This window comes from Rhipicephalus microplus, chromosome 7, assembly GCF_043290135.1.
Source record: "Rhipicephalus microplus isolate Deutch F79 chromosome 7, USDA_Rmic, whole genome shotgun sequence".
Taxonomy (NCBI): Eukaryota; Metazoa; Arthropoda; class Arachnida; order Ixodida; family Ixodidae; genus Rhipicephalus; species Rhipicephalus microplus.
The window spans coordinates 126,168,003-126,180,873 of record NC_134706.1 but is presented as its reverse complement, the minus strand read 5'-3'; the positions used below and the strand labels follow the sequence as shown (position 1 = coordinate 126,180,873).

General features: G+C 46.7%; 1 protein-coding gene across 1 annotated transcript in view; it reads right to left on the bottom strand.

Moving 5' to 3' along the window:
• Positions 1 to 12,871, bottom strand: part of LOC119185209 (guanylate cyclase 32E-like) — a 150,475-nt gene that overhangs the window by 90,048 nt on the left and 47,556 nt on the right. Inside the window, exon 5 of the mRNA XM_075870105.1 lies at positions 11,545 to 11,697. Within this exon, the coding sequence (XP_075726220.1) occupies positions 11,545 to 11,697 (153 nt within the window). The remainder of the gene's footprint in view (positions 1 to 11,544; positions 11,698 to 12,871) is intronic.

Sequence of the window (12,871 nt, the reverse complement as noted above, 5' to 3'; positions counted from 1 at the left end):
CACTGTGGTATAGCCATGGAGAAAGAGACTGCAAATGCTGCTCAACGGTGCAGTAGAGCGAAGAAGCTTAACTCATCGGATCCCGAAGTAGTTGCCCGGCAAAATTAATATACATGTGCTACATGATATGTATACCGTGTGTGCGTCATTGGAACAGCTGTAAGCATGATATCTGGAAAGCTAAGAATAATCAGCTCAACTTTTGCTAACGCTACGTATATCCTGGCATAGCTGAGCTAAGCCACTGCCATTTTTTAGCAACTACACGAGCACTGTTACGCAAAACATTCGCGCATGAAAATTGTTGAGTTGCTGCATGTGATGTTTTACACGGTAATATTTCAGGTCGCAATCCACAAAAACAAAAAAAAAAACTTCTGTTTAACAGCTCAAGATGGCGGCGCCCGCATGTCTTAGGTGAATTGATCTATAGAACCGAGAGGACTTTGCGGTAACCGGCTTTGTTTGTTTGTTAGATGTGACTTTTTTACCTATGACCCTTTCAGCTGAGATATAGTGTCTCGTATAGATGTCCCCATATCTTGTAAATCTTTGTAAAGGCACAGCGAAATGCCCTGTGCCTTATAAAGGATATAGTATTTCTTGCATGTGCCCGAATTTCTATAACTGCTATTTCACATGTGATTCTGCTGCGTAGAATCCACAGCAGAGTGGTGGCTTCTACGCTTGCTTCCACGTTTCGTTTCGAGGTAATAAATGATCATTTTTGAGTTATTATTGGTTGATTGGTACGTTCCCGAGCATCTTTGTGAAACCCACATCAGGGTTTAGATCATGGGTTGTACAGTGCCTTGTTTAGGAAAATAACTGACTTACAGAAGGAAAATATTGAAAATAATTGTTTAGCCATTACACATTATTATTTTAAATGTGCGGCATAAAGAACAACAAAAAAATTAGAGAGACGAGGAAGCAAACAAATGTATTGCCACGTTTCATTTCCCAAGTTTTTGTTATCGTCCCAAAACACCACACGATTCTCAGCGCAAACCGGGCCTGCAGTTTTCGAGAAGGTTCCGGACTGTAGTAGATCATTTTGATAAGATCACGCCCACTGTGCGAACGGTACAGATTGTTCTGGAACCTACGCCACCGCCAGCGATAACGCTAGAACATTCGACTGCAAGAGTATAAATGCCGACGCGCTTCGCCGCTTGCCCCGCCGTGGTGGTCTAGTGGCTAAGGTACTCGGCTGCTGACCCGCAGGTCGCGGGTTCAAATCCCGGCTGCGGCGGATGCATTTCCGACGGAGGCGGAAATGTTGTAGGCCCGTGTGCTCAGATTTGGGTGCACGTTAAAGAACCCCAGGTGGTCGAAATTTCCGGAGCCCTTCACTACGGCGTCCCTCATAATCATATAGTAATCTTGGGACGTTAAACCCCACATATCAATCAATCAATCAATCAATCAAGTGCTTCGCCGCTTGTCAGTTGTTGATCGAAAGTCAACGCTCCGTTTGCCGCTATCAGTCCGAGAGTGCTATCTGTGCAAGACTGCTGTTGTAATTGAACTTTACGTTTACCGGGCTTAGGTTCGCCCAAATAAACAGTTAAATCCCAACACGAAGTCTCCTGTCTTCGGCCACGTCACGACCCCGTGACATCTGGTGGAGGTGCTGTTTCTTCAATGTACCGGACGCCTCCGTCAATCTGTGAACCCAGCCCACGCCATGAAGACACCGACGCCAGCAATGAGCAGAGAGTTAGCCGCAGGCAACAAGGTCTGTCACCGGAGTACGGGCTTTTACTGGACAAGGCTCGGAAAACCAAGACGTTGACGTCGACCACGGCGACCATGTCAACGCCGGTTCCACCTGCACCACTCCTGCTCCGGCAACCCAAAGAGCCGCCAACTTTCCGCGGTTCGCCACAGGAAGACGCGGAAAGCTGGATGGAAAGGGCCTTCAATGACTGGACAGACGAAGACAAGCTACGGCATGTGTATTGCGCCTTGGAAGATGCTGCTCGGACCTGGTTCGAGGATCATGAGCGAAGCCTCACAACGTGGGACGCCTTTCGCGCCAGGTTCCTCACCACTTTCGCAAGTGTGGTGCGCAAGGAGAAGGCCGCAGCTCTCCTCGAAACCCGCATGCAGATGCAAAATGAAAACGTGGCGATATTCATGGAAGATATGATTAAACTCTTCCGCCACGCTGACTCCGACATGTCCGAGGAGAAGAAGGTGCGTCTACTTATGCGAGGAGTAGAGCAAAAAATCTTCGCCGGGCTGATCAAAAACCCGCCTATGACAGTCGCCGAATTCATTTCCGAAGCATCTACGGTAGAGAAGACGCTCGAGATGCGCACGCGGCAATATAACCGTAGCTTCTCGTCTACAAGCTACGCCGACATTCGAGCGCTCGGAACCACTGACTTGCGTGAGACGATCCGAGCGATCGTGCAAGAGAAGCTGCGAAATTTACTTCCTTCAGCGCAGCCTCACGTAGAATCCATCGCGGACGTCGTACGCCACGAGATCCAGCAGTCGCTGGGCGTTCCTCAGCCTCAAGAGCCGCAGCTGCAAGTCATGAGCTATGCTGCTGCAGCACGCCGCCACGCCCCTCCTCCACGCGCACGCCAAAACGGCGCCCCATTGCACTTCCCTCGCCAGACACCACCGCCGCCAGCACCCCCACCGACGATCTACCGTTCGCCAGCGGGCCAGCGCAGTGCGCCGAGAAAAACCGACGTTTGGCGCACCCCTGACAACCGCCCACTGTGCTACCACTGCGGCGAGGCCGAGCACACTTACCTCTGTTGCCAGTACTGACAGATGGGACTGCGTGGCTTCGCCGTCGATGCACTACGTCCGCAGCCAGGGGAACGGCCACGTGACATCGCCGACAACCTGACAGGAACTCAATGGACACCCCGAAGTCCTTCCCGTTCGCCGTCACCCAGCCGCCGCATGTCACCGCACCCGCGGCAGTACTCCGGCCCAACGGGGGGCCGGTCTCCTAGCCTGTATCCGGGAAACTAAGGGCAGCAATCGGTGGAGGTGCGGTTGCTGTGTGACGAACTATCGAAGATCCTCCGACAACGACGACGCCGCGACGGAGCTTTCCGAACACAACGCCAACCAGGCAAAGCCTTGACGACGAAATTTCACTTACCGAAGGTGGCCTGATGACGCAGCATGGAAGCAGCGGAACAAGCCGACGCAGCCGTAACCACGACGCCACGCCCTAACTGTAATGCGAGATGGCGAACTAGCGACCTCGACGTTCTTATCGACGGCCACAGTGTGACCACTCTCGTCGATACTGGAGCCGACTATTCTGTCATCAGTGGGTCGTACGCCGCGAAGTTAAAGAAAGTTAGGACAGCTTGGAAAGGCCCTGAAATCCGCACAGCCGGAGGTCATCTCGTAACGCCTGCAGGATTCTGCAGAGCGAGAGTCACCATTAACGGCCGTATTTATCCTACAGACTTCGTAGTCCTACAGCGTTGCTCAAGAGACGTCATCCTTGGCATGGACTTCTTATGCCTCCATGGTGCTGTCATCAACCTGAAAACAAAGTCAATAACCTTATCCACAGAAGAAGCACTACCGCCGCGCACGCCATCAGGACACCATGCCGTGAATGTGCTGGAAGAACAAGTCACCATTCCGCCTCACTCAAGCGTCCTTACTTCAGTCGGCGCTCCTAAATTACCTGACTTGGAAGGCGTCGTTGAAGGCAATCAGCATCTGTTGGTCACCCGAAATATTTGCGTCGCAAGAGGAATTGCAGAGCTGCGGGGAGGCAAAGCAACGGTTATGTTCACGAATTTCAGCAATGAGTACGAACATATGAACAAAGGAACAATGGCCACATACATCGAAGATGTCGACGCCACCAGTCCTTTCACCCTCACCGATTCAGCGGAACCTGCTCAGAGGAACCAAGCCCCTCCCACAGCTTTCGACGTCATTCCCAGACTTCCGAACCATAAGCAAGAACAGCTCAACGCCCTGCTCCTGCAATACGAAGATTGCTTTTCGTCGTCATCCAAAATTCGGCGGACCCCAATCACGAAACAACGCATCATAACCGAAGAAAACGCCAGACCACTCCGTCAGAGTCCGTACAAGGTTTCGACGCGAAAACGTGAGGCCATGAAGATACAAGTTGATGAAATGCTGCGGGATGACATTATCCAGCCGTCCAAGAGTCCATGGGCATCCCCCGTGGTGTTAGTGAAGAAAAGGATGGGACCCTACGTTTCTGCGTCGATTATCGTCGCCTGAACAAAATCACAAGAAAGGACTTGTATCCTCTCCCACGAATAGACGACGGAATTGATCGGCTCCCTAACGCCAAGTACTTTTCGTCAATGGACCTCAAGACAAGCTATTAGCAAATCGAAGTCGACGAAAAAGACCGAGAGAAAACGGCGTTTATAACACCGGACGGCCTCTTCGAGTTTAAGGTGATGCCCTTCGGCCTTTGCTCAGCGCCTGCAACTTTTCATCGCGTTATGGATACAATACTGGCAGGATTGAAGTGGCAGACTTGGATTGAAGTGGCAGACTTGGCTTGGACGACGTCGTCATGTTTTCCTCGAGTTTCGACGAGCATCTTCGGCGCCTCGAAGCTGTACTTCAAGCCATCAAGACGTCCGGACTCACTCTGAAGCCAGAAAAGAGCAGATTTGCATATGAGGAGCTCTTGTTTCTGGGGCACGTAATCAGCAAGTCTCGAGTTCGTCCCGATCCACGGAAAACAGCCGCCATCGCCGACTTCCCGCCACCCACTGACAAGAAGGCCGTGCGCCGATTTCTGGGCCTGTGCGCCTATTATAGGTAATTCGTGAAAAACTTCGCGCGCATCGCTGATCCTCTCACTAACCTTACCTAGGCCGACGTGGAGTTCAAGTGGGAAACGCCACAGGAACACGCTTTCCAGGAGCTTAAACATCGCCTCCAGACGCCTCCGTTACTTGCCCATTTCGACGAATTCGCCGAGACAGAAATACATACTGACGCAAGCAGCGTAGGTCTTGGCGCCGTTCTTGTGCAGAGGGCTGACGGACTTGAAATGGTTATTAGTTACGCCAGCCGATCGCTATCCGAAGCAGAAGAATATTATTCCACAACAGAAAAGGAGTGCCTCGCCATCATCTTGGCTACGTCGAAATTTCGCCCCTGCCTCTACGGCAGGCCCTTCAAAGTTGTGAGCGACCACCACACCTCGTGTTGGCTAGCTACCCTGAAGGACCCTTCTGGTCGCCTCGCACGATGGAGCCTGAGACTTCAAGTATATGACATTTTCGTCGTTTACAAGTCTGGCAATAAACACTCCGACGCCGACTGTCTCTCTCGTGCGCCTGTCGATCAACCACCACCCGACGACCCGGATGACGACTACTTCTCTGGAACAATAACTACCGACGACTTCACTGAACGACAGCGGGCCGACCCGGAACTTAAAGCCCTAATAAAATACCTCGAAGGCAGGACCACCGAAGTCCCGAAGGTATTAAAGCGCGCACTTGCGTCGTTCTTCCTACGAAACGGTCTTCTACAAAAGAAAAACTTTTCACCACTTCGAGCTAAGTACCTCCTTGTGGTGCCTTCAGCTCTGCGACCAGAACTCCTGCAGGCCCTGCACGACGATCCGACGGCAGGGCACCTCGGTGTTTCTCGCATGCTCGCGAGGATACAAGAAAGGTACTACTAGCCACGTCTTACCACCGACGTCACTCGTTATGTGAGGACATGCCGGGACTGTCAGCGACACAAGACACCGCCGACAAGGCCAGCGGAACTTCTGCAGCCCATTGATCCACCTTGCTGACTTTTCCAGCAGATTGGTATGCACCTACTGGGGCCACCCGACGTTGGCTTTCGGAAACAAGTGGATTGTGGTAGCTACCGACTACCTCACCCGCTACGCCGAGACAAAAGCCCTGCCAAAAGGCAGTGCATCCGAGGTAGCTAAGTTCTTCGTCGAAAATATCGTCCTACGTCACGGCGCCCCGGAGGTCCTTATCACCGACAGTTGAACGGCATTCACTGCCGACTTAACTCAAGCGATTTTGGCATACAGCCAAACAAACCACCGCGGGACGACAGCGTACCACCCACAGACCAACGGCCTCACCGAACGGCTTAACAAGACGATCGCCGACATGCTGTCAATGTACGTCGATGTCGAACACAAGACGTGGGGCGCCATTCTTCCGTATGTGACCTTTGCATACAACACGGCGGTGCAGGAGACGACGCAGATATCTCCATACAAATTGGTCTACGGAAGGAGCCCGGCAACGACACTCGATGCCATGTTACTCAACGTCACCGACGAAGAAAACCTCGATGTGAGCGAGTACCTTCAACGCGCCGAAGAATCCCGACAACTCTCGCGTCTCCGTATCAAGAATCAACAGATGACCGACAGCCGCCGTTACAACCTTCAACGACGCTTCGTGGAATACCAGCCCGGTGAACGTGTTTGGATGTGGACGCCGATACGCCGACGTGCACTAAGTGAAAAGCTTCTGCGACGGTACTTCAGACCGTACAGGGTGGTTCGACGTCTCGGCCCACTTGATTACGAGGTTGTCCCCGTCGGCATCACGAACTCTCAACGACGCCGATCGCGACCTGAAGTCGTCAATGCGGCGCGCCTCAAGCCGTTTCACGCGCGTTCACGAACTGAAACAGTGTTTTTTTGTATTATTGTTGTATCATAATTTATTCATTATACTTTCTTGCATTATTATTGTACCTTCATCTTTAGTTAAAGCATCGGGACGATGCCTTTTTTTTTCAGAGGGGGGCAATACCACGTTCCATTTCCGAAGTTTTTGTTGTCGTCCCAAAACACCAAACAATTCTCAGTGTCAACCACGCCTGCAGTTTTCGAGAAGGTTCCGGACTGTAGTAGATCATTTCGATAAGATCACGCCCACTGTGAGAACAGTACAGATTGTTCTAGAACCTACACCACCGCCAGCAATAACGCTAGAACATTCGACGGCAAGAGTATAAATGCCGACGCGCTTCGCCACTTGTCAGTTGTTGATCGAAGGCCGACGCTCCATTCCCCGCTAGCAGTCCGAGACTGCTATCTGTGCAAGACTGCTGCTGTAATTAGACTTTCCGTTTACCGGGTACAGGTTCGCCCAAATAAACAGTTAAATCCCAACACGAAGTCTCCTGTCTTCGGCCACGTCACGACCCCGTGACGGTATTTAGCGGAAACTCTATTAAGTGAAATATGTAACACTTCACATTCAATTCTTTCATACCCTCGTAAAATATTAGATCTTATAAAGCTTTAATTATCAGCAGCGAAATAACGTCACATTTTCCATATTGATGATTGCACAAATGTGCGATAACGCATCAGTGAAACCCACTAGAAATGCTTTATTGATGTTGGAGCTTCAACCCACTCTAAAAAAACTATCTTGTAATCAACTGCAAATTTATCATTCGTGTTAGAAAAACCTTGCTCATACCATCGTCTTCTTGGTATAAGTGAAGAGGCGCTAAAAACTAACAAGACGCTGAGGAAGAAGCCGTCGCAATGGTTCCTGTACCAAACAAAAACACAGTTTTGTCACACAGAAAAAAAAAATCTGCGATATGCGCTTCAGTTAGCTTGTACGCGCCGAAACAAAAATTTTTATATTATTAGTTCAATTTGGTTAAAGAGGGATCACCAGAGGGCCAAACGTAAAGTTTAGCTTTCGGAGGTTTGGACTGTTCCAGCGCCATGTATCTTTTAGTGCACTTTAAATAATTCGCATTTAAATAGTAATCAGTAAAATAACGCACACGCTACTTTCCAGTACTTTGTTGTCACCTTTTTTCTCACTGTTGTTGCTAGCAAACAAAATCGAGCCCTTGCTTTTCCTCTTCTTTTGTTCTAAAATTAGCTGGTATACTTAAGGCAACCATTCCATGCTGTTCAGATCCATGGCTAGGCCCCGCCGCGGTGGTCTAGTGGCTAAGGTACTCGGCTGCTGACCCGCAGGTCGCGGGTTCGATTCCCGGCTGCGGTGGCTGCATTTCCGATGGAGGCGGAAATGTTAGAGGCCCGTGTACTCAGATTTGGGTGTACGTTAAAGAACCCCAGGTGGTCAAAATTTCCGGAGCCCTCCACTACGGCATCTCTCATAATCAAATGGTGGTTTTGGGACGTTAAACCCCACAAATCAATCAATCCATGGCTAGTCTTCTGTCAGCCAAGACGCTTTATTTTCACCTAATCATTCACGCGTTTTCGGCATGATCGCGTATTACCTTCACATCTGGCGTATTTATTATAAAACAGCTTCCATTTTAGGAACAACGTGGGCGGGAAAAGTGACTGCTGACGTATGCCGAAGTTGTTTCATTTCCAGTTAATGTCACCCATCTCATGAGTGTTCACTGTGACGCTATTCATGGGAAAGATAACTGCTTGTGCTATGGCATTCGGCATCAAATTTCAATAGCTAAACATCTGACTTTGATATAAATAAAAGAATTATGCATTTCTCAGAGCTTGGAGTTTTCTCTGGAGCGTGAATATATTCAGGGCAACCTTGCATAAGCTTCATTTGAGTCAATACCTGCTTTTTATGGTTTTGTCTTCATTATAGCAATCAGTCAATTTCTTTTTTTTTCTGTCGTCGTGTATTACCGGCTAGGCAGTTCGCGTGGCTGTGCACAAAATTTTCAATATTGAAGGTTTGGCGCAGAGCATAATAACTCGACACATAAAATAAAAGAAAACATAAAGCACATGGATATTGAAGTGACCACTAAACTTCACTCTGCTTATTTCATGCGCTTCACGAGTTGCTTTGTACGCAGGAAAACACTATTATTCTTCTACATGTTCGTGTTGTTAATGCAACATGCTATCAAAGCAAACAGGCCTGATGTGCTTCAGCTGGGTCAAGCGTTCCGCGTCGTCATCTTTTAAATTATTGCTTAAAGCTCTAAGGCTATAGCATATATTCATGGCCTATCTTTAAGATGTATTCAACAGCAGAGAAAACCCTTTTCTGTCGCCTTCTATGTGAACTAGTGTTGCTAGACACCCACGCAGAATGTTGTTTAAAGTTACAAGCCAGCGTACGCAAAAAATATTATGAAAGAACACATTTTTTATCACCGGTTGACGTTGTGAACGATGCAGGTTGTGGTAATAGATGTTTTGAAATTTTTCCTGTTACTCGCGAGTTTGAAAGTGGATTGAAACTCTTATGCTGGTTGATATAGTGCGTCGCAACGCTTCGCCTCGATTTGCCGGTGCGTTTGCTCAACTGAGATGCAGAAAACATTATCAGAGAACACATAAGAAACGCATGGCTACAATTGGTTACTTGCTCTGTTGCACTGACGGGATTATAGAGTTGCAGCAAAACATGAAGCTAGGTGTCATACTTTCATTAAGCTGAACGCTTTGTGAATTATTTGTGATACGCTTTGTGAATTATTTTGTGTGATATGTAAAACTTCACCAATTACCCCCCTTACTCAATGCCCTGTAAAGGGCCTGTAAGGATTTTTTAATAAATAAATAAATAAATAAATAAATAAATACTCTGGAAGTTATTCCCTTTCCTCCCCATTTAAAGACACGTGCAGTATTTGATGAAAAAAAAAACAAATTGACACCATATTTGCATGTTTCATGGAAAATGTCGTTGAATAACGATTGTCTTCCGCCTCGAGAGAGGGAATGAAATATTTATTTGATGTTCTGTGCGAGAAAGTGGGTGAATGGGATTCTGGAGGCGCTGCATCAAAGTACCCAAATGCACGCAGCGGGTAGGTGCCACCACTTTAGCAAAGCGCAGGTAACACCCATATTTTCGGGCATAGCGTTGAAGTGCTAGCTTAGCGTATTAAACCCTGCATTAGAATTACTTATATATGCAATTTATAGTTTAAAACAACACGCAACAGTATATGGATGTGTTAATATTGTGTCTCATATATGCGCTAAGTTTGCTTTTTCACTCAGCACTACCTACTAGTATGAATGAAGAAACCAGAGTATTATTGGTGGGCGCTGCAAATGTGATTTAGGAATTAAAAGCAAACGAAGTACAAGGAAAGAAAACAAGCTATTTCGAACTAGGCAAGTCTTTTCTGGTCCAAAGTTGCCAGCAATGGACAGCTTACTGCTCTCCTATAGTTGAGTACCAAGCACTCAAAATCGTTAAACATTTTTTTCCAAGCACAGTCGACAGACAGGCCAAAATTTTAGCGTCAAAGTACACTAAGAAAGACTATCGTCTTTAAATTAAGAAACTGAGAATAAGCTCTTGTCCTTGTTCCACTTTAGTCCTGTTGTCCATAGGTGTACTTATGGCTGTGCGTCTTTTTCTTTTCTCCTGGTTTTTAACGTGCAGTATTTTATGTACGCTGGCGGTCCGTATGGTTTTCAGAAAAAACTTTGTTGACTTTGAACCTCTAAGGAAATGAGTTTCCGTTGAACACCTCTCGCTTTCCGTAAAATATTCAACATATAATTGCTTTGCTTTGAGTAACCGCATCACATGAACAAGGAACATTCCTAGCAAAGCATGCTGCGCTCCTTCGTGCCTAAAATCCTTAACATTTTATATGATGCATATCCAAAAATTGTGCTTCTCCTCCGCCTTTTTATTCATAATTTTGGCATAAGCAGATTTAGATGAATGCTCTTTTAAATGTCGTTATTATTTTTCTATACAAGGAAGAATTGCTGTCGTGCTACTGATTTTACAAACTCAGTAAATAATCGCTGTTTTTAGGTTTAGGTGTTGTGCAGTATACACCTTGCTTTCCGCTTTTTGACGCTCACGTAGTGCACAAGAAGCATCGGAATAAAAGCTAAGATAAATACCGACATCCCAGGGGGAAGAAGCGTACGTGAAATCCCAAAAATATTCCCAAAACGAAGAGGAGGACCTGGATTAGTATACCATGGCTTGGCGTTCAGTTAAAACTAGGTTACCATAGATGTAGCGTAAATTAATTGTTCTATTTACTGTTGCACTACCGTGGTCGTGCTGTTATCAAATAATCAGAAGGCGAAAAATCATTCTTGCTTTCTGCGACACTTTTGAACACAAGAATTGCAGGAGATGTATTGTCAACGTGACCAACACTAATTTGATAAGCCTCTGCAGTTGTCTAGTTTTTACACGGCACTTCACTACTGACAGACCAGTCGCGGATTTGAATCCCGGTCATGGCAGCTGAATTTCGGTGGAGGCAAAATGCCAGAGGGGTGTGTTGTCTTTAGGTGCAGGTAAAATAACAGTATATGGTCGAAATCGTAACAGCGCTCCAATAGAAGTTTCCTGATAATAATATGCAGTTTTAGTTGAGCGCCTCCAACACCTCCAATAACGACGCAGTGCGCCATGGCTTGCAGCTTCCGTCTGCATAGCCTCTGCAGACGTGTAACTGTAACTGTATAATATTGTGGTTTTGCACGTACTCCCCTACTGTTACTATGGTATACGTCTTACATAGAAGCAGTCTAAAAATGGCAGTTTTAGAAGAAGAAAGGCTTAAAGGTCAGACTCGCACTGCTTATAGGCTCACCTTTTTTCATATACTGGTACTTGTTTCTCCGGTCGTACGTATCCTCCTCCTCAACAGAGACGATGACGTACTCGCCGCCCTCCAGCAGTCCCACCTGATGCATGAGGCGCACAAAATCCACGAGGACACCAGTCTCCGCTAAAAGCACGTACACTGCAGACAATGAATGGAGAGTCGAAATGTGTTTTAGCTCAAGCCCAATTAGTTTGAAATGTTCTTAATGAAGGATTAGTTAGCATCACATAACAACATCTTGCAACGAAAGAGCTGATTTAATTACACTAAACCAAAGCTATCATTACTTCACGAAGTGGATTAAAAAAATGATTCTCTATCGTGCCTTATCTCCTAGGATACACACAGACCTTATTTCACACACCTTAAATATACTACAACAGTTTCCTACAACTGTACACCAATACAACTAACCGAAAAGCCCCTGCGGTCATCATGATGATAATGTTAAGTACATTATTCTACAGTGCGCAAAGTATGCAAATGCAAGATAAAGAAAACTTATACTAAGAACAAGTAAGCTTGGACATACGCCGTCACACACAGCAGAAATTACTCGGACCGTGCGCTTCAGTGCCCTTTCATCTATACAGGCATCTATCTTACTAAAAGAGTTCTTAGAGGACTGTGCATTATAGGAGCGCTTGTAGCAGATATCCGTTACTATGAACAAAATTATTTTGGTAGTCCGTACACTGCGGCTGCGCGTGAAATATGTGCGCGTGAACGTTATACCACAAAAAAAAATCTTGCAAATAAACTGCCCTTTAAATATGTTTCCCTTTTTTTCAGTTTTTTATGCTTATTTACTTTCACTTCATTTTGGGTAAACTATTTTTATCTCGTAAATTAACTGAAAATGAGTAGCCAAGGTGGCATGAACGTCAACCGATCCACAAAAAGCCAATTCAGAGGAGGCGCTGGCCAGTGTCACAACTGGCCAGCGCCTCTTCTGCGCAGGCCAACATGCCAAAAACATTTTGTGTGCGTTAATGCTTTGTTCGCTTGTTTTCAGAGTGGTTTACGAATGCTTCCACTATTAGCGTTAACCGTCATCCCTAGGTTTTGCTAAGCTATGTAATTTTGGTGAAATAGTCAGTGCATGTAACGATGACTGGTTGGTTATTCTTTTGAATTGTCAAGCAACTGTATTCATTGACAAGCTGTAAGCTGCTAGTAAGGCTAACCGCTGCCTACGTTCAGAACATATACATCACTGATTCCTCTTCAACCCAGTTATGTATGACGTCATCTATTTCACTAGAGCTGTGGTACAATTTTATACACATTCGAAATCCGGATGGAGGCGTTC